The sequence below is a fragment of the Physeter macrocephalus genome, chromosome 20 (assembly GCF_002837175.3).
Source record: "Physeter macrocephalus isolate SW-GA chromosome 20, ASM283717v5, whole genome shotgun sequence".
NCBI lineage: Eukaryota > Metazoa > Chordata > Mammalia > Artiodactyla > Physeteridae > Physeter > Physeter macrocephalus.
The window spans coordinates 97827734-97847150 of NC_041233.1; the positions used below are offsets into that span (position 1 = coordinate 97827734).

A 19417-nucleotide genomic window follows, 5' to 3' on the forward strand; every position below is an offset into this window, starting at 1 on the left:
TCCTCCCCCTTGGTCCTGATGCACACACTACTTTGTGTGTGCCCTCCAAGACTGGAGTCTCTGTTTCCCCCAGTCCTGTCGAAATCCTGCAATCAAATCCCAATAGCCTTCAAAGTCTGATTCTCTAGGAATTCCTCCTCCTCTCGCCAGACCTCCAGGTTGGGCAGCCTGACGTGGGGCTCAGAACCTTCACTCCAGTGGGTGGACTTCTGTGGTATAAGTGTTCTCCAGTCTGTGAGTCACCCACCCGGCAATTACGGGATTTGATTTTATTGTGATTGTGCCCCTCCTACCATCTCACTGTGGCTTTTCCTTTCTCTTTGTATTTGGGGTATCTTTTTTGGTGAGTTCCAGCGTCTTCCTGTCGATCACTGTCCAGCAGCTAGTTGTGATTCTGGTGTTCTCACAAGATGGAGTCAATAAATTCTTAATGGTGTTCAAAAGATTCACAAGATTCACCATGAAATGCTGACAAAGTTAATTATATCACATTTGCCAGCAGAAAAACGACTGTTTATACATAAACAACATAAAAGCACAGCCATTAGCATGTATTAACAGAAAACACAAGTGGTCAAACTAAACTTCTTGAATTTTTCTGTGAATATTTCTGTTATGTCCTCATCACAGGAGAAAAACTTTAAGAACATTCTAATTATTAACATTTTTCTGGAAATTGGATAAGACACCCACTAAATTATTCAATTATAGTGATGGAAATCCATAATCCAGCTCATTAAATCATGGGAACATGGTTTCAGAACTACTACTCTGAAATACAGATCTTACCAAGTTATTCCTCAGCCCAAACTCAGTGACTCTTCAGTGCCTTCACATAAACTTGAATCCCTTAGCGTGTCATTAAAGACAGTCTGTAATTTACTGTTACACCACCTCTCTTTCCACTATATTTTTTCATCACAATTTGACAGGCCTGCTATGCTCCAGCTTTTTCGATTACCCTGGAGCCCCATTTTCTGAAGGTGTTAGTTTCTAAGGTCATCGTGAAAGGTAAAATTTGCCTTTGGTCAAGATTATCCTTGAAGATACCTTAGCAATGCAATGGTAGAGACAGATGTAAAGTTTCTCAGTAAATCCAACACCAGCCAGTTTCACTTCCAGTGTCTAAGCAGATCAACTGAACACCAGATAAAGTACAGACAGTACTTTTAAACATTAACAACACACTATGTGTAAGAAGCGGTTCTCTCTATTAATATGCATGGTGGAACTGAGTGCAATATAGAACACTGCAGATTCACTTCTTCCACCTCTTACTCATTCTGTGACATGCACTCATGGAGTGAAATACTGAGCAAAAATCACCACTCACTAATATAAGGAAGGGATGCAACTACCATTTACTAAGCACTTGCTAATATTAGATGCTACATGTAAACTATAAGCTATTTAAAAACAGAGACTATAACTTAACCCTAAATGTAACTCTTCCCTCTACCCTAAAGTACAAGAGAGACCAGTGTAACACAAAATTCTCTGCTTTAGTAAATGTATATATTTTTCCTTATGAAATAATTCTTCCCTCAAATTCTAAATAGTTTCATAGCAACAAAAGAATATCCATGGAGTGCTTCATCAGACAACAAAGCTGAAGCACTACAAGAAGTCATAGAAAAGTATCAGCGAATAATGTAACAGAAGCACTCATTCCATGGAAATAAGTAGAATGAAGAAACTAGAGGGACTTCCCTGGGGGTCCAGCGGTTAAGACTTCGCCTTCCAATGCAGGGGGTGCAGGTTCAATCCCTGGTCAGGGAGCTAAGATCCCACATGGCTCGCGGCCAAAAAACCAAAACTTAAAACAGAAGCAATACTGTAACAAATTCAATAAAGACTTTTAAAGAATGGTCCACATCAAAAAAAAAAATCTTAATAAAAAAAAGAAACTAGAAAAATTTGGTGAGACTTTGTACAACCCACTTAGAAAGAACGACAATCAATAATAGGGAAATATTAAACAGATATTCTATAAGGGTTTTTGTGAAGAATAATTATTCCTCTCTAGAAGCAAATGACAGAAATTTCTCCAATTCCCTAGTCTCAGGGCTCCGGGCTTGCCCGTCTCAGGTCATAAGATGACTGCGGCAGCCACGCTCCACCAGTGCCAGGCAGTCTCACCCAAGGCCAAAAGGGAAGTTGCCGACATCTATTTTAAAAGAGAAGAAACCTTTCTCAGCGAACTTTTCCTTATAGTTGGGGCCAGAGATGGTTTGTGGGCCCATGCCTTTACCAGGCACTAGTAAGGACGAGATGAGATCACCAGAGCTGTCTCAGACCCTCAAGCTCCTCTATCTGAACAAAACAGAGCTCTACGGGAGGACTTGGCAAGCTTTGACCTGCGGGCCAGCTCCAACCTACTGGTTTTGTGCGGCCTGCAAGCTAAGAATGGTTTTTACATTTTTCAATGGTTACATTTTAAATGGCTATATAAGTACCTACATAAAATCCTCTATTTTGTCTCTTGGCCCACAAAGCCTAAAATATCTACTACGTGGACTTTTAAGAACACATTTACTGAAAAAATGATTACTGGATGGGAAATCAACTCTCTGCTTGAGTCATTACAGATCTTTAAATTGACTCAAAATTGAAAAAAGAAAAATCAAGGTCCCTAACTCCCTCTCATATCTAACTTGATCAACACCCTTAAGGTTCTACCTTTATTTGTTTATCAGTCAGTCATGGGTTAGAATCAGGGCTCTCTATAAAGTGGGCAATCTAATTTTTTCCTCCAAATATTCTGAAGTGGTTCAAGGCACAGAAGTACAAAATGTGTGTGATAAATTGATTCCTGGAGGGCAGCAGTAACTACGTGATATGACTAGAGATCAATCCCCATCCCCCGATTTTGTAAATGAGTCACCTGGCAGGATTTGTGTTGCAGCTCTAGTTCAGTTTCACAGCGAAGAAGGGTGATATATTGGAGCCAGTGTAATTTTATTTGTTGTGATCCCAGAGACTTGTAGGGAACTCTCATTGTTTAAAGGGAGTTCTCCTAAGTTTGGATTTATTACTCTAATCTCCACCATTCTGTAAGTTACATAAATGGTAAATGACAATAATTCACCCTAATGGTAGAGAAATAACAGGAAAAGATTAAATGACCTGTGCAGGTCATCCATAAAATCAATGCTGGAAACACTGAAAAAAAAAGGGCCAACTCAAGTACAGAATATAGTCCAGAAGCTAGAATATCTCTGACACAACACTGTTCTTCATCCTCTTGGCTTTGATGACTGTGACTCACACTGTGATAATTCTTCACTCAGGCAAAAAACTTAGGCTCAACGGCATCCAAAATATTCTTTATATACGAGTCAAACTCTTAAAAAAACAGAGAGACAAAACAAATATACAGTCTAGTATTATACATATAATTAAGTGCCTAAATGGTCTTTCAAACTGAGCTAACCAAATAAATGACATTGCCGCTCACAAGGAATCTTCTAAGAACTTTCAAGTTATACCGCTATATATATGTATTGCTGTCCATGAGTTTTGTTTTCAACCTAAAAAATTTATTTGACAGGTTGACTTTATATAAGCAGCATTAATTTATTCTTCATATTTTAAATAGATACAACTTTAATTCTTAATATATATGTATTATTTGGAATTACCAGCACACTTACTGACGAAATTCAGGAATGTTGGGACTGATGAAGTCTTTTTTAAGACACAGTTTTATTTTCCTCTATCCCAAACTCCACCGCAAGGATATGACAGAGGATGTCTTCAAAGATGCTTAGCATTCAGCACTAAAGAGATCTATTTTCTCTAAAGTACAGAAACTGCCTCAAATAAGAAAAATGTTATACTTAATGTGTTACACCTCAACTGTGGTAATTAATGGTTAGAACTGGCTTAAGATACAAATTCAGAAGGTGTGAGAAGAATAACAGATGTCTGGCAGTTTTAAAGACAAACATTCTTTTTTTTTGTATCTGGAGATAACAAGCTGAGGTATGTATCTTTATTTCTATTTGAATAGTAAGAATGACTTTCCTAAGGAGGATAATTTGATAAAATGATATAAAACCACAATGGTATGTGGCCTGAAATATTTGTATAGGACATAAAATTATGATTAAAAAATGCCAAAAACAGTTTTGGAAACCAGCAAGTAGACCATAAGGAAATGGTTAAGGGGACTCTTTCAAAAATCAGTGTGAACAGCCTAGTCTCAACAGCTAACTATGAGGCTGAGTTCATCTCTCGCTTAAACTTCAGCTATCATTGTCCACATCACTCATTTGGTAATTCATCATGAATTGTTCTGTGACATTTCTGTACTTCGGCATGTAGACTCACATTATAATTTTACGTTAACTATGAACATGTGTACATCCCAAACTAAACCTGATTTTGAGTAATCTGAGAGTTGAAAACAGTCTCTATATTATTTTAGCCAGAGTGACAATTTTTTTTCTGCCCAAATCAGGATACTTTGAAATTAAAAGCAAACAATAGTTAAAAAAAATTAACAAGCATTAATAAAATCTACAATAGAGGGATAAAGACAGGAATTTGAAACAGGTCTACGCCCTGGTAGACAGAGGCTACAACCTAGGGAACAGGTAGGTGGCAGGCATACTGTAACCGTTTTAGCTTGAAGGTAAGAAACATTAACTCGACATCATCCCTTTTTATAAAAATCTTAAAAAGCTAATTTTGCTGAATACTGCTAAATGATTATGCCAACTATTATACATATACCTTGAGTCTACATTTCTGTAATTGGTTTTCTAAGAGAAAGTAGTTTCCTAGGACGTTATCTATCTTCCTGAAGCAGGATTTGTTCATGCCATCTGCCTATTCAAAATTTCCAGTGGCTCTCCAAGTACCATGAGAACAAACCAAAGCTCTCCAGCTGAGACCAGCAAGATCTTGTTCCAGCATATCTTTTCAGATTTTCACCATCCCCCATGGACTACCTATTACTCCACCTACTGAACTAACTAATCATAACTTCTGACTAAAAAACTCCTTTGCTTTCCTGATTGAGTCATTATTTAAAATGTATTCTTTGTATTTTGTCTATTTCTATATATCTAATTCTTGGACATTCCTAGCTTAAATTCTATTTTCTTCATGGGATTTCTCCATTCTTTCCCCTAGCCTGCCACCACTAACAGAAGTAATTGGTCTCTCCTCTGAATAGCAATCTACCTATACTTTCCAATCTGTATAACAGATATTCAAGTAGACTGTGTTAGACAAGACTATTTTTAGATTTTAAGTCCCTTAAGATAAGAATCTTTATCAAATTCAAACTTCCTATATACCTCATAGTAACAAGTGCAATACCTTGTACACCGGCTGTTTGAAATGGTTGGTAAATGGAGGGCTCAAAAGAATGACAAATTAGTAAACTCTGATGATAAAGAATACTGTTTTCAACATACTACTCTGTACACTGAACAAATATTAGAGACTATCAAACTATTCTCTAACCAAAAACCATGCATTTCTTCTTTCTCTAGAAATTTGGAGGGAAAAACGTTAAATGCCTGTGTTGAAAGAACTGTTTAATATTGAAAAAAACTGATTCACTTTATCTATAATAAAAGTATAATTTACGTTTTTACAGATATTTACAGGCCATCGTTACCCACAGTGGGATACACACAATTAAAAGTATCTCCTGTGAGGAATGAAATAAACAAAATAACCACAAATTGAATTCTTAGCTAGAATTCTGCTACAGTAATCAATATTTTACTCTAATAGGTTTTTAATCCTTTAATGTGTTATGAACCCACCAGAGTATGGAATCTGTCTAAGAAGTTAAATTTTAATATAATTTGAGAAACATGAAACTAGATTAATGTTTACTAGCCAAACTTGAGTATTATTATTTGTAAACCTTCAATATTCACATGGAATTTTAAAAGGAACAATCAAGTTCTCTGAAAAGAGGTATATTATATTATAATGGTGCATACTTTCTTTGCTTTCTTAAAGGGGTACTTACCTTGCCCACATGCCCTAACTGTCAGAGAAATAAGTTGCAGAGAGCATAGCTGATTAGACTCGAGGTGCCAATCCCATGGCTGTGCTGAACAAACTGAAGTCTTATTCATACGCTCCCTTTCTCATCCCTGAGACTTGGGAGAGATGGCAGCTGCAGATGGTATATTTTTAAGCCAAAGGCTTTTAAAGTAGGGGCTGCAAAGACCATATTTGGGCCATAGAGAAGTAAAACAGAAACATATAGTCTATAAAAAGAAGAATGAAGCAGATGAACAAAGACTAGCAGAGAAAAGAAAGCCACACAATCTCAGAAAGAGAGAGACAGACACAGAGAGAGAATGGCAGCCACGGTAACAGTTTCCAAACTTGTTGTTCCAGCCTTTTGTGAATCTCAGCTAGAATTCCTGCAGATTATTTCTTTGGGATTAACCACATGGTTACCTCATAGAAGTAATAAGCAGGCATGTATATAAATAAGTATAAAACAGATTTCTACTTATGTCTAATCTAGATTCAGTCGATCTAACTGAACAGTAACTAAAATGTCTCTGAGACACTGGCCCCTTTGGACTTTATTTTGATATGATCAAACCTCAGATATTTTTGAACTATAAAAGCTACTTTGAATCTATATCTTTAAAAGCACTTTAACACCTTTGGGCTAATAGAATCTGCTTATCAAGCCACCTCTAGAAGAGCATTAATAAAATCCTTAAAATAAGCTAACACATTTCTCCAAAGTGAGCAAAGCTCTTGATCACTCTCAATATGAGAAATAAGCCCATTAAACGCCGATGACTATTGACACAATTTCTTCTTACATACATTATAAATAAATCTGTCAAATTAAGACATACAAACATCAAAAAAAAGTTTTCATGCTTCACACATTTAACAGATGCTCACTAATGACAAAATAGCAGTGCTTTCATGTATGAAAAAAAGCACTTCTGAATTAAACCTTTTGTATCTGCGGTATTAATAATACCGTATGCAACTGGGGCTTAGGTTGTACTTAATAATGATAGCAAACAAGGCAGTAGCAACAGAATGCAGAATGCCAGGGTACATTAACAATAATAAAGAAAAAAGGATAAAATCTTCATGTCTTTCCCATTTAGGCTTTACAGTAATCTTGCGAAGCAGGGGGTTGGTAGAGATAATTATTAATTTTTTAAGATACAGAAGTTTACTCCTATAAAAGTGGATTTCTCAAATAAGTTGGTTAATAACCCCATTTTCTTATAACCATCTTTTCCTTAAGAGTCCTTTGTTTTCTGTCCTTTTGCTAAATATTGCCTGCTTGCCTCCCTGGACCCACATCCACCCTCCACCCTGCTCTGTGTCCTGGGAAAATCACGTGTATGGATCACATCAATGGGCTCTTTTGGTCTTTCACTTTTCGCGGTATTTGGCCAGTGGGAAGTAATGACAAGGGGACTGGTGGGAAGGAGAAGAGTGAGGAGTATGGATTAGATATAGCCTTTATCAAAGGCTACAGATGCTGTCAGGTGGCCTGCTCTATATAGCTCCCCTGTTCCTTGCCCCTTCAGGCCCAGGATGATGACAGCTCCCACTTGCTGCTGGTACTACCTCATCCCTTGTTGATTTCCTAAACCTTGCCCACACCTTTGTATGTAATTCCTTTATTAAACTTTCCTCAAATTACCCACTTTGAGTGTGCTATTTATTGCCAAGACCCTAACTAATACAATTTTCTACCTCTATATCTTTGGAACACCTCCTTCAAAAGCTACCAAGGCCCTTATGTGAAAATTGCCAAATTAAATGGATCGTCTACCTTGGTTTCTTTCTGCAGCACTAATCACCTGTTCCTTCTTCACACTCCGTTACACTCAGTAGACACCATGATAAGCCTTTCAGTTTCCCCTTCCCACTACTGTTCCACAAACATGAGTAATCCTCAAAGGTTATTCCTTGACTCTCAACTCATCTCTCCATATTCTCTACCAGGAACCTTCCTCATTCCCACAATGTATGATCACTATGTCAATGGCTTCCCAATAGATCTTTCTAATCCTAAGCTCTCTTTCATACTCTAGTGCTATATTTCCAACCACTAGTTTTATTTAATGTCCCTCTATCATATTAACTTCAAGTACAAAATCATTACCAAGACATAGGACACCAGTATTTTTTTCTAGCTTTCTTACTTCCTTAATTGTACCACCACTTTCTAAGTTTATTCCAGCACCCAATTCACTTCCAACTACCACCATTTTCTAAGTCTATTCCAGCACCCATTAGTCTTTCCAAATGGCTTTTGTCTTTCTCTTCCTTTTTCATTACTAATGTCACTAAATTGGTTCAGGATTAGCTTCAAGTTTGGTAACTGCTTTAACTTCCAAACTATTTCCCACAGTATCCAGCACACAATCGTTATCATTTTACAACTCAACGTTGAGCTAGTGGATCAAAACAAATTATAAAGGGATTACATACATGTCTTAAATAAAATGTAGATAATTAAGGGAAATATGTAGTATATAAGTTTGAAAAGACAAATATAGAAAAAAATACAATGCTCATACTTACTAGTAGTCAAAGTATTGTTTGTGTGCCAGGTACTATACAACATACATATATATATAAGCTCATTCAATTTGTACCAAAAAAACAAAACAAACAAACAAAAAACCACCCTTGTAGGGGAGGTATTAATACCCACATATCACCAATGAGTCAACTGAGGTTCAGGGAAATTAAGTCCACGGTCATAAAAGTCGAAAGTGGAAGATTCTAAACTGAAAACTATATCTGTCTATGTTACATACACAGTATGCTTAACTTGCAGAGTGAACCTGAACTTTGTATTTATTACCAAGTTTTACACAAAAGAATGCTTTGGCTTATATAAATATTACTAAGTTCTATTTGTCTAAGTAAGACAAATTAGTTAATGGCATTAGATCTCCCTACCAAATTCTCTGCCTTTTCTGATTTAGTAGTCTTAGCTTGAGAACTAGGTTCATCATGAGGAGGGGAAGACAGCAGAATGGTAGAAGCAGCGTAAGAGGGTTGAATCCTAATTCAGGAGTGGGGCTGCTTGTTCACAAGGTGCTTTTAGAATCAAATGGAAACAATGAGTCGTTCAAAAATCAAAGTGAAACCACAAGTTCCCCAGAAAGAACACTAGGCAAGCAAACATTAGGGCCCAACAGCAGCTAAGTTGGGTCTTTATAGCGAGCTTTTACTAATACATTAGTCACCAGATAAACTAGCCCTGAGGGATAGCGGTCTGCCTTGGGACCAGGAAGTGAGTGAATGGGAGGATGGAAATTTGTATATATTGGTTCCTAACCCTGATTAAATATGACTTTTTTTTCCATTTAAAGCGCCTAGTCGCAGGAGTGCTCAATTTTGTTGAACTGAAGTGGAAGGACTAGGGAAGATATACTAGTCTAAAAGGCATTCTACGTCACTAGCGGGGCGGTTAAAATTATACATGCCCCACTGATGAATTGCGACGTTACTGAGGAGAATGTACTGTGAACATGAAGGGCAGAAAAAGACTTAGAACCACAGACCTAGAGTAATGCTGACTAGGATAGGTTATATAAAATAATGTTATTTCTCATTGAACCTTCAGGAAATAAAATGACTCATGGGAGACAACAAAGAGATACTTTCCCAAAATGAAGGGCATTATTCATGGTTGTTCAAGAACATTATAAATGCCATAAGATAGTTTTAAAAATAGGTAAATGATAAACATACCATGCTCTTAAGTGTAGCAGAAAGCCTACTTAGCTTATTATTTTGTTTGATAGAACAAGACATTATTTATGTAACAGTGCAGTAGTTGTACCCTGAAAATAGTTAATAAATCTGTAGAACTCTGTTCCTTTCATTCCAGCTCATCCTGACTGTTTAATTAAAAACATCAACCGTCCTTTTAAAGCAAAAGGATATACAAACTTTTTTAGATCATGCACCTTAGGAGTAAAAAAATGTTTTAAGAACCGTCTCAATATACATTTATGTACATTTGTAAATTATAACCAAGCAGGGCTAAACTAATACATAATAAACATATATAAAATTTATACCAAAAAAAATTACAAAGGATGGGAAAGAGGTGAAACAATTAAAAATTTTAAAAAATTTAAAATTATTAGTTGTACAAAATATCATTTGGCTCAATTAAAAAAACTTTAAAGAATCTTATAAAAATTATGTTGTAGATTTGAGGGTCTGATTCTAAGTTCATTTTCAATAGTTGGTCTCATTGGCTAGATCAGCTAAAAAGATTCCACATAGCTATGTAGTGCCACTGGAAAAAGTGCATTGTTAGCAAAGCCTTCTAAATCACAATGCTTATTTTTTAATGTAATTTACTAATTATGCTAAGGTTTTAACTGAATTCTGCTAGTAAAATTGCATTTTTCTTGATTCTTGCAAACTTATTATAAGGTGTTGCATTAAAATATTTTTAATAGGTTCAAAAACTACCTGAACACAAATTTTAAAAAAAACAAAAACTTTAAAACAGGTTAGAAAATCCTGTTGCCCAGTTTTTAAATTATATAGATATGACAGATGGGTGATAAATATACATCATTTTTTGGCAACAAAGTCACAAAACAGTGGATATTTTCTAAAAATCTATTTTCAAAATGTCCTCTTCATTTGTTAAAGTTCCTTTTAAAGAGCAGTTACTTTCTCATTCACTCTAAAATATATAACTTTCACCTTTAAGGTTCTGATTATGTTTCTCTTAAAAAAATAAAATGTACTTACATACAAGTAATAGTCATTCGTCACCATAGAACTATCAGCAAATTTTGAACTCCCTTATTTTCATTAAAAAAAAAAAAAAAAAAAAAAGGCACAACAACTAAGTATGTCAACCCGAAAATCCTGATTCATGAAACAGCCAGATAAACTTTTTATGCTATAAGACTGTCATGGTCATTCCCTCTGATTTTCAACAATGGTATTTATCAAGATTCTACCATTTAGGATAATATCCATAAATCTACTCATGTAAAGTGCAATGTGTCACAAAGTGCTGAAAGTGAGCAGACGAGTGACTGTATCACGGTCAATCCCCCGAAACACAACTCGTGTTCTTCCTCACGAAACACCTTGGGCTCTGACATGACTCAGACAGGCTGACACATGGACATAATGAGAGTGCCAGCATCAATCTGTATGAAATACTAGTACAGTAAGTCCCCTACATATAAACCTTCAAGTTGCGAACTTTCAAAGATGCGAACGTGCGTTCCCATGCCCAATCATGTAAGTTAGTTCACATGTCTGGCATACATTGTTACATGCATGTATCCTCTACAAGTGGTTGTGCTTTTGTATACTTTACAGTACTGTATAGAGTACAGTAGTACAGTATCATTATTTCAAGTCTAGGATGTCTGGAAGCAAGCATAAAAAGCAGTGGTGATGTAGCTGGTACTATCTAAGAAGCGCCAGCTGTTGTACTGTACTACTGTACATTTCAAGGTACTGTACTGTAAGATTAAAAATGTTTTCTTTATTTTTTATGTTTGTTTTTTATGTGTTACTTGTGTGAAAAGGATTATAAACCTATTACAGTATAGCACTATACAGCCAATTGTGTTAGTTGGGTACCTAGGCTAACTTTGTTGGACTTAAGAACAAATTAGACTTATGAACACGCTCTCGGAACAGAACTTGTTTGTATGTAGGGGACTTACTGTAGATCTTAACTTCCTCATTTGTAAATAAATTACTATTTTAATAAATCAAAATTCTATATTTTTTTCCTACACCCAATGGCTCATCTTGTATGTTCCATAGAGTGTCTGCACCCTACTTTGGGGACTCCTGCTTTAAAGTGTTCACTCTTGAGGATTTAAAAATCTGCAAGTTCAAGTACCTCCAAAAAACAACCAGTTTGCTTCCGTCAAGCAAATTTTCCTCAAGCAATTTATGGAGTCATGGAGTTGCAGATAATGTCACTCAGACAATGCCAATAAAAATGGTTATTAAAATCTTATTTCTTTATATTAAGGTTATTTGAGAAAATTATTATCATTACCAGTTTGAAGGAACAAATGTTCTTTAAAATAGGTAGCAATAGTTTACCTATCATTTACATAAATTACTTTCTGATAAATCGTAATTGATGTTGACTACCAAAATATATCAATTCCAGTATTAAGGTAAAACAATGTAAAGTTGAAGTGTATTTCAAATGATAAGACCATAGCCACATTTATTGCTTTATAGAAGAATGATAGTAAAGTACAATATAAAACACAGGTAATTATCTCTATCAGTAACAAGATTTAAATCAGCTTTAAAGGAGAATCTATGAATTCAAATACATGCTAACAGTCCTTTATAAGATTAATTTCTTCCGGAGAATCAGAGAGAAGAGGAATAGTCTTAAGTGCAGCTAGCTACTCAATGCCAAGGTTGGCACCTTATCTCAGGCATGAGCCTTACCTTTGCTCCATGTTTATGTAGAACTTCCATGACATCATTGTGGGCCCTTTCTGCTGCAACGTGCAGAGGCGTCATGAAACTATGGAGAGGAGGAAAGGAAAAGGTAATCTCCTAACTCGTACCACACTTTCCCTTTAAGAACTGAGCAACTCCTTCTGCAACTGCACTTACTCTTTATTTTTTTCATTAACATTTGCTCCTTTTCTAAGTAACAATTCTGTCACTTGTTTGCGTTTGGGATGCAGGGAGGCCACAGCACAGTGCTGTAAAGTAAAGAAAACCAAGTTAATAAAATAAACTTCTATATAAAAATAGATTTCTGAATTGAATAGCACCTGCTGACTATTTAAAACACTGTTATCTCAAAACATATATTTTAACATTATGGAGATGATCAAAATTCCTCCTGAATACCCTGGGAGTATAAAACATAAGCCTTTAAACCAAGGGGAAATTATGCTCTCAGTTGAGCAGTAAGAGACTTCGTTTCTTTCCCTTTAGCCAATAAGTAATTATCCAGTATATATTTACTTGAAGGTATCAGAATACTGCTTCTCCAAAGCTACAGAAATCTATAACTGAATTACTCAATCCTTCAGCAGGCTGTCAACCACATAAATCAATATTTCTCAAGCTCTTTCCCAGAGGTACTCCTAGCACTACAGGAGAATAAGTCCATACGCCCAGGGACAGGTAAGAAGGTAACAGACTTGAAGGAGCTTAGAGGGAGAAGTATTCTCAGAAATTTTATGTTTTATCCTCTATTTATACAACTTTTATATTCAACTTCATTTTATATTCATGTTTGTATTAAAACTGAAAAAGTAAGAAAACTACATACTAATGAATAGAATGAACACTCTAAAAAAGCAGGTCAGGTTCACTCTGTGGCTTTGAGTGTCTCCTGGCAGAAATGCTGTGTAGCTTGAATGTATCTAAACCCCAGCATGAGAGCCATATTCTGAGTATACACACAGTTGGCCTATTTTGGTTTGGTAACTCTTATAATGTTGTTTTTAGCAGGTACTGCCTACAGTTTGGCCCTTTTGTGCCAGATATAAAGAATGTCAACTGAAGCATATTTAGAGGTCTGTGATAGAAGCATCACTTATGCTTAAATTCTGAATTCAGGTGTAATCCAACCAGCCCTATATCTGAAACTTAATGTGGTCAATGACAAGGAAAATAGAACAATCTTTCTGAAAGTACATTAGAAGAAAAAACATGAATAGTTGTAAAAACAATTTGTACAGTCTGGAACAAAAAAATTCCTAACCTTACCATTTTTCTATAATGAATGTAACAATTCTTTGACTACAATTGTTCAAAATGATGATTCAAGTATCTTTGAAAATAATTTAATCGTTGATAGAAAGCAAATACAGTATTTATCTAGCAACCAAAAGAAAAAGAAGATTCTATAGAGAAAAATCACATCTTGTATTTCATGAGAGCACTGGCCACAAAAGTACATTTGTTATAATATGGTTGGGTAAAGACAAAAGTAAAAATAATTTTCAGATTAAGGTTGAGCAAATGTCTATTCTCTCATCCATGAAAGCAATTATCTCCCTAACCAAATTTAAAAATCAGTGCAACCAATATTAAAATGCAAATTCCTGGCACTTCAGATACGAAAGTTACCTTAATGTTTCTGCAATGAAAATCATATTTTGCATTTACACTACTATTACAGACCCAAGGAATGGATTAACAATAGGATCTTACCAGTGCAGTTTCATGAGACTGTGGTTGTTTGAAATTAATGATTTCCAAAGCAAGTGTTTTTTTAACTTTCGCTAGGTCTGCTTCTCTGGCTGCTTGTAGTAAAGAATGACCTTTAAATTCATCTGTTCATGAAATAATGGTTAACATATAAATATTTAAAATCTACAAAGATCATTAGCATGATTATAAATAAAGTAGAAAAATTATTAATTTTACACATTCCTCTATTTTAGCAACAGCAACAACATGACAATATGATGATAAAGGTGCAAAGGATGAGGGTGTAGGTTAATGAAAAATTTTGAAATAAGACTATTTTCTACTCAGAGTTCATAAAGATACTCACTCCAGCAAAGTTTTAAAACAAGCAACCTAAATGTTCACCAAATAGAAACCAGTTAAATAATTTGTGAACACTTATACACTGGAATACTTTATAACCCTTAAACAAAAAGATAGATCTATGTATATACTGACGTGAAAGTATATATTATTAAATGAAAATTCAAGTAGCAAATGAGGAGGACAGGCTGACCCTTTTTTTTGGTACTACTTCTACTGCCACCATAACTAAATATAACTAATGATATAAAAAAGACATTTAGAGAAATATTCACCAAAATATTAATGGTGATTATGTCTTGACACAGAGAAGGGAAGAACTGAATTACGTGGGAAATGCCAGAGCCTGAAAATTTTTCAAAGAACAGTTTATGTTTATTTATTATTTGTATAAGCAAGTAAGAGATTTTTAAAAAGGCATTTCTAAATTAATTGCATAAGTAAGAATCCACCACTCTTACTCATTAAAAGCAAATCATCTTATTTTCTGTTTTACAAGGTTGGATTGTATTTTGTTATGACTACTTATTAACAAAAAGCTGAAAATTGTTCTAAAAAGATATAAATGATATGTGACCTAATATGTTACATTAATTCCAGGCCTGCCTTTGCATCTGCCTGGTACTGAATCCTTTTTTTTTTTTTTTTTTAAAGTAAGATTTTTTTTCTAGGTATTTGCCCATTTCATATAAATATTTGATATTATCAGGTATAAAGTATTGACAGTATCTCTTAGTTTTTTTTTTTAAACTTTTTATTTTATATTGGGAGTACAGCTGATTAACAAACAATGCTGTGATAGTTCCAGGTGCACAGCGAAGCTGAGTCACTTGGCTGAATTCTTTCTCTTTTCCCTTCTCCCTTTCCTTTGAGGGCCCCATGTCACTTTCTCCTCTTCTTCAAAAGACAGGAAGAGGGACTTCCCTGGCGGTCCAGTGGTTAAGAATCCGCCTTCCAATGCAGAGGATGTGGGTTCGATCCCTGGTTGGGGAACTAAGATCCCACATGCTGCAGGGCAACTAAGCTCGCACACCACAACAACAGAGCCCACGTGTTCCGGAGCCCATGTGCCACAACTGGAGAGAAGCCCTCACGCCACAACAAAGAGCCCACCCGCTGCAATGAAAGATCCCACATGCCACGACTAAGACGCGATGCAGCCTAAATTAATTAATTAAAAGGAAGGAAATTTTAAATAGACAGAGAGACACACGGAGACACACGTGTGTACATACTCGCATCTTATTAACTACTACTCGTCACTCAAGGTCTCAGTTCAGATACTTAGATAAGCCTTCCTGCTGTTCCCCATTAGGATTCCTTCTTATGAAGTCCTTTGTACTTGCCTATAGCTGTATATCACAGGGCGTATCACACTGTCTTATCTGCTACAGTAGTCCCATCACCTAGCACAGTGCTTGGCATATAGTAGGTAGCCAATAAGTATTTGTTGCATGAATGCTGAATATTTATAAAATAAGTCATGGCAGGTTTGGGGAAAAAACATTTTTATATAACCTCTTGTTTAGTGGTACTTTATCACTGCTAAATTCTTCAAAGTACAGGCCTTCGAAACTCAGAAAACTTCAGAAATCCCAATTACCCTGAAAACTTAATATTTATAAAATGCCTTAAAATCTCTCTTTCTAAATGCATTTTGAAACAAGCATAAAAGCTACTTTTAGTATTTTCAGCTCCAGTGTGTGCAGAACCCACACTATTGTGTTCAATTGGCTTCATGAAAACAACAAATAAAAAAGTAAACAAGAAAGAGCAAAAAAATGTGTGTAATGAAAATGCTGTAACCATGGGTATGATCAAAATATTGTTTTTGTTTCCTGTATAATTTTCTTAAAAAGAATTCTGTCATTGTGGTTGCCTAGTATAAAAGCAGTGAGCATGAGTCTGAAAACTGGTTAGAAAAGTTCCAACTTTGTTAAATCCTTTCCTTCAGATAATTCCTTGGTAGAATCTTATTTAATAAAATAAAGGAGATACTGAGAAGGTCACAAAGTACTCTAATCAGGGAACTTCTTCCTTTACAAAACTATACCAATTTAGGTTAAATCTTAATGTTTACAGTGGAATCAGGTAGACCAGTGAAATACAACATAAAAACCCATAACAGTACTCATAATTTACAAAATGACTCAAAGGAAAAAGGAAGTCAAATTGGTGACATGGGGATAAAGCTGAGCCCAGGGTATAAAACTAAAAGAAAGAAATTAGAAAAAGATGTAAAAAATAAATTTTGAGTTAAGTTCAATTCAATTCAATAAACCTGCTGGGCACATGGCATGCACAATGCACTGTGCTAAGTTGGGGGTAGGCAGATACAGACCCAAGCACAATTACCATCAACACATTTTATTAGGTAACAAGGCATTGTGTAGGTGCTAAGAAGACAGAATAATAAAACCAAAGGTCTTTCTAAGAATTTAAATTTCACTGGGGAGACAGAACATCACATAGAAAAATGAACTATATAATGCAAGATAACATATGGCAAGAGTCATATGAGTGGGAGAGAGAATAAATGCACTTCTACAAGGATTCAATTGCTAAGACATCTGCCCAGTTATAATCTGGTTTGTGCTGGCCTGTAATCTAGTAGATGTCATCTGTTCCGGTACCAAAATAAGTTTAAATTTCCATTTAAATAAGATCAAAACTGCAAGGAACTCTTCCTGTTTTTTTTTTTTTTTTTTTTTTTTTGTGGTACGCGGGCCTCTCACTGCTGCGGCTTCTCCCGTTGCGGAGCACAGGCTCCAGACGCGCAGGCCCAGCGGCCATGGCTCGCGGGCCCAGCCGCTCCGCGGCATGTGGGATCCTCCCAGACCGGGGCGCGAACCCGGTTCCCCTGCATTGGCAGGCGGACGCGCAACCACTGCGCCACCAGGGAAGCCCTTCCTGTTTTAACATAAACTAATTTACAATCTGTTCAAACTTAAATGATGTTTTCATTTTGACTATGCCTTTTTCTTAAATTATCATTTAAAGGTTTTCTCAGGTGTTTAAATCTAGTTATCTGATTCTTAGAATCCTAGATGTAAGAGAATATCAACCATGGGACAAATTAAAAATTAGGTAGGTAACGCCTACTTTAATTTAAACCTGTAATGCCCATGTACAGAATTAAATATATCTCAGTATTCAATATGACAACTAAATGTAATGTGGTATCCTGAATGGGATCCTGGAACAGAAAAAGGACTTTCAGTAAAAAAAATAAGGAAATCTGAATAGAGTACAGCCTTTAATTAATAATGTATCAGTATTGGTTCATTATTTTGACAAATGTACCATATTAATATAAGATGTTTATAGGGGAAACTGTGTATAGGGTATAAAAGAACTCTCTGTACTATTTTTGTTAAGTTTTATGTAAATCTAAACCTATTCTAAAAGTTTATTTAAAAACATGCATATGTAAACATAGGTAATATGTATCAGTATCTGAGAAGATTACTTTCACCAAATCATAAAAATTATCTTATTTAAATTTGGGCAAGTGATTGCACTTGGGCTATAACACACATAAATAAAAACATGAATGTGCAACTTGCAGGGCTTGGGAAATAGTGAGTACTCCATAATGTTAGATATCATCTATTACTACCAATAGCACAAGAATATAACCTCTGTGAGCTTAGAGATTTTTTTCTGGTTTGTACACTGCTATATTTCAAGTTCCTGGAACATAGTAGGTATTCAATAGATGGTTATTGATGGACTCATCCTCTTTTGTCTTAAAAAAAAAAAAAGGAGCCTTACTTAACACATGAATTAGAATTAGGCTTGAATAAACACAAAATAAATATTGTATATGTATGTGAGATTCCTGTAGAATTCAAAAAGAAAAGTAATGATAAGAAAAGAGGATAATAAACTAGTGAACATGTAAGAATAGAAGTCTATTATCTAAGTAAGACAAAACAACAGCCCTAATAACAAATATAAGATATTCTAGGGACTTCCCTGGTGGAACAGTGGTTAGGATGCCACACTCCCAATGCAGGGGGCCCGGGTTCAATCCCTGGTCAGGGAACTAGATCCCATATGCATGCCACAACTAAAGAGCCCACGTGCTGCAACTAAGGAGCTGGCGAGCCGCAACTAAGACCTGACGCAACCAAATAAATAAATTAATTAATATTTTAAAAAAGAAAGATATTACAATTTACAACAAGCAATGTTGGCTTTAGGATATAAATACATACAAGTCAATCTTTCCCGGAGCTCAGGCGTTGGAGCCATATCCACGGCACTTTTGCCATGGCAGTTGACTAAAGTGGGATCGGCACCGTGACTAAGTAACAAAGAGCAGACCTCTACACGATTCTTGGAGGCAGCCTCATGGAGTGGGGTAAATTGCCAGAGATCCATAGCATTAACACAAGCTCCATGCTGAATTGAGAAAAAAAAAAGTTATAGGTCAGTAATCATTTCACTGGATCAAAAAAACCTCGTTTATTTGACTGTAAATTTCAGGTATAACTCTGAAATGTCAACAATTGTTTTAATTTCTTTAATTTCTGTTTTTAAAAAACAGTTTAAAATAAGTTGAATAATTAAAAAATTTTAAGGCAATGGTGAACATTAAAAAAAAAATTTTATTATCTTAAAAATCTTGGCAAAACACTCCCATGAAAACTCATGATGAGTTAAAATAAAAAGCAAATAATATTCAATATTTTTAATTTCTCTTACCTTTAGTAGCAGTTCTGTGACTTCGTAATGTCCATATGAACATGCATTATGGAGAGGAACAAGTCCACTAAATGGAAAAAGGCCAATTAAAATACTGAAATTTCAAAGAACTTAGAGTCTTTTATCCAAGAAGTGCTAAGAAACAAAATCTAATAAATCCTAGTACAATTGTTTAAAATATTTTAAAGGA

At 35.4% G+C, this 19417-nt stretch overlaps 1 protein-coding gene across 1 annotated transcript in view; it reads right to left on the reverse strand.

The window, feature by feature from the left end:
- Positions 1-19417, reverse strand: part of TNKS (tankyrase) — a 189384-nt gene that overhangs the window by 59380 nt on the left and 110587 nt on the right. The window contains exons 7-11 of the mRNA XM_024131525.3: positions 19228-19294; positions 18738-18924; positions 14176-14297; positions 12619-12710; positions 12448-12526 (exon numbers count right to left, since the gene is read on the reverse strand). Of these exons, the coding sequence (XP_023987293.1) occupies positions 12448-12526; positions 12619-12710; positions 14176-14297; positions 18738-18924; positions 19228-19294 (547 nt within the window). The remainder of the gene's footprint in view (positions 1-12447; positions 12527-12618; positions 12711-14175; positions 14298-18737; positions 18925-19227; positions 19295-19417) is intronic.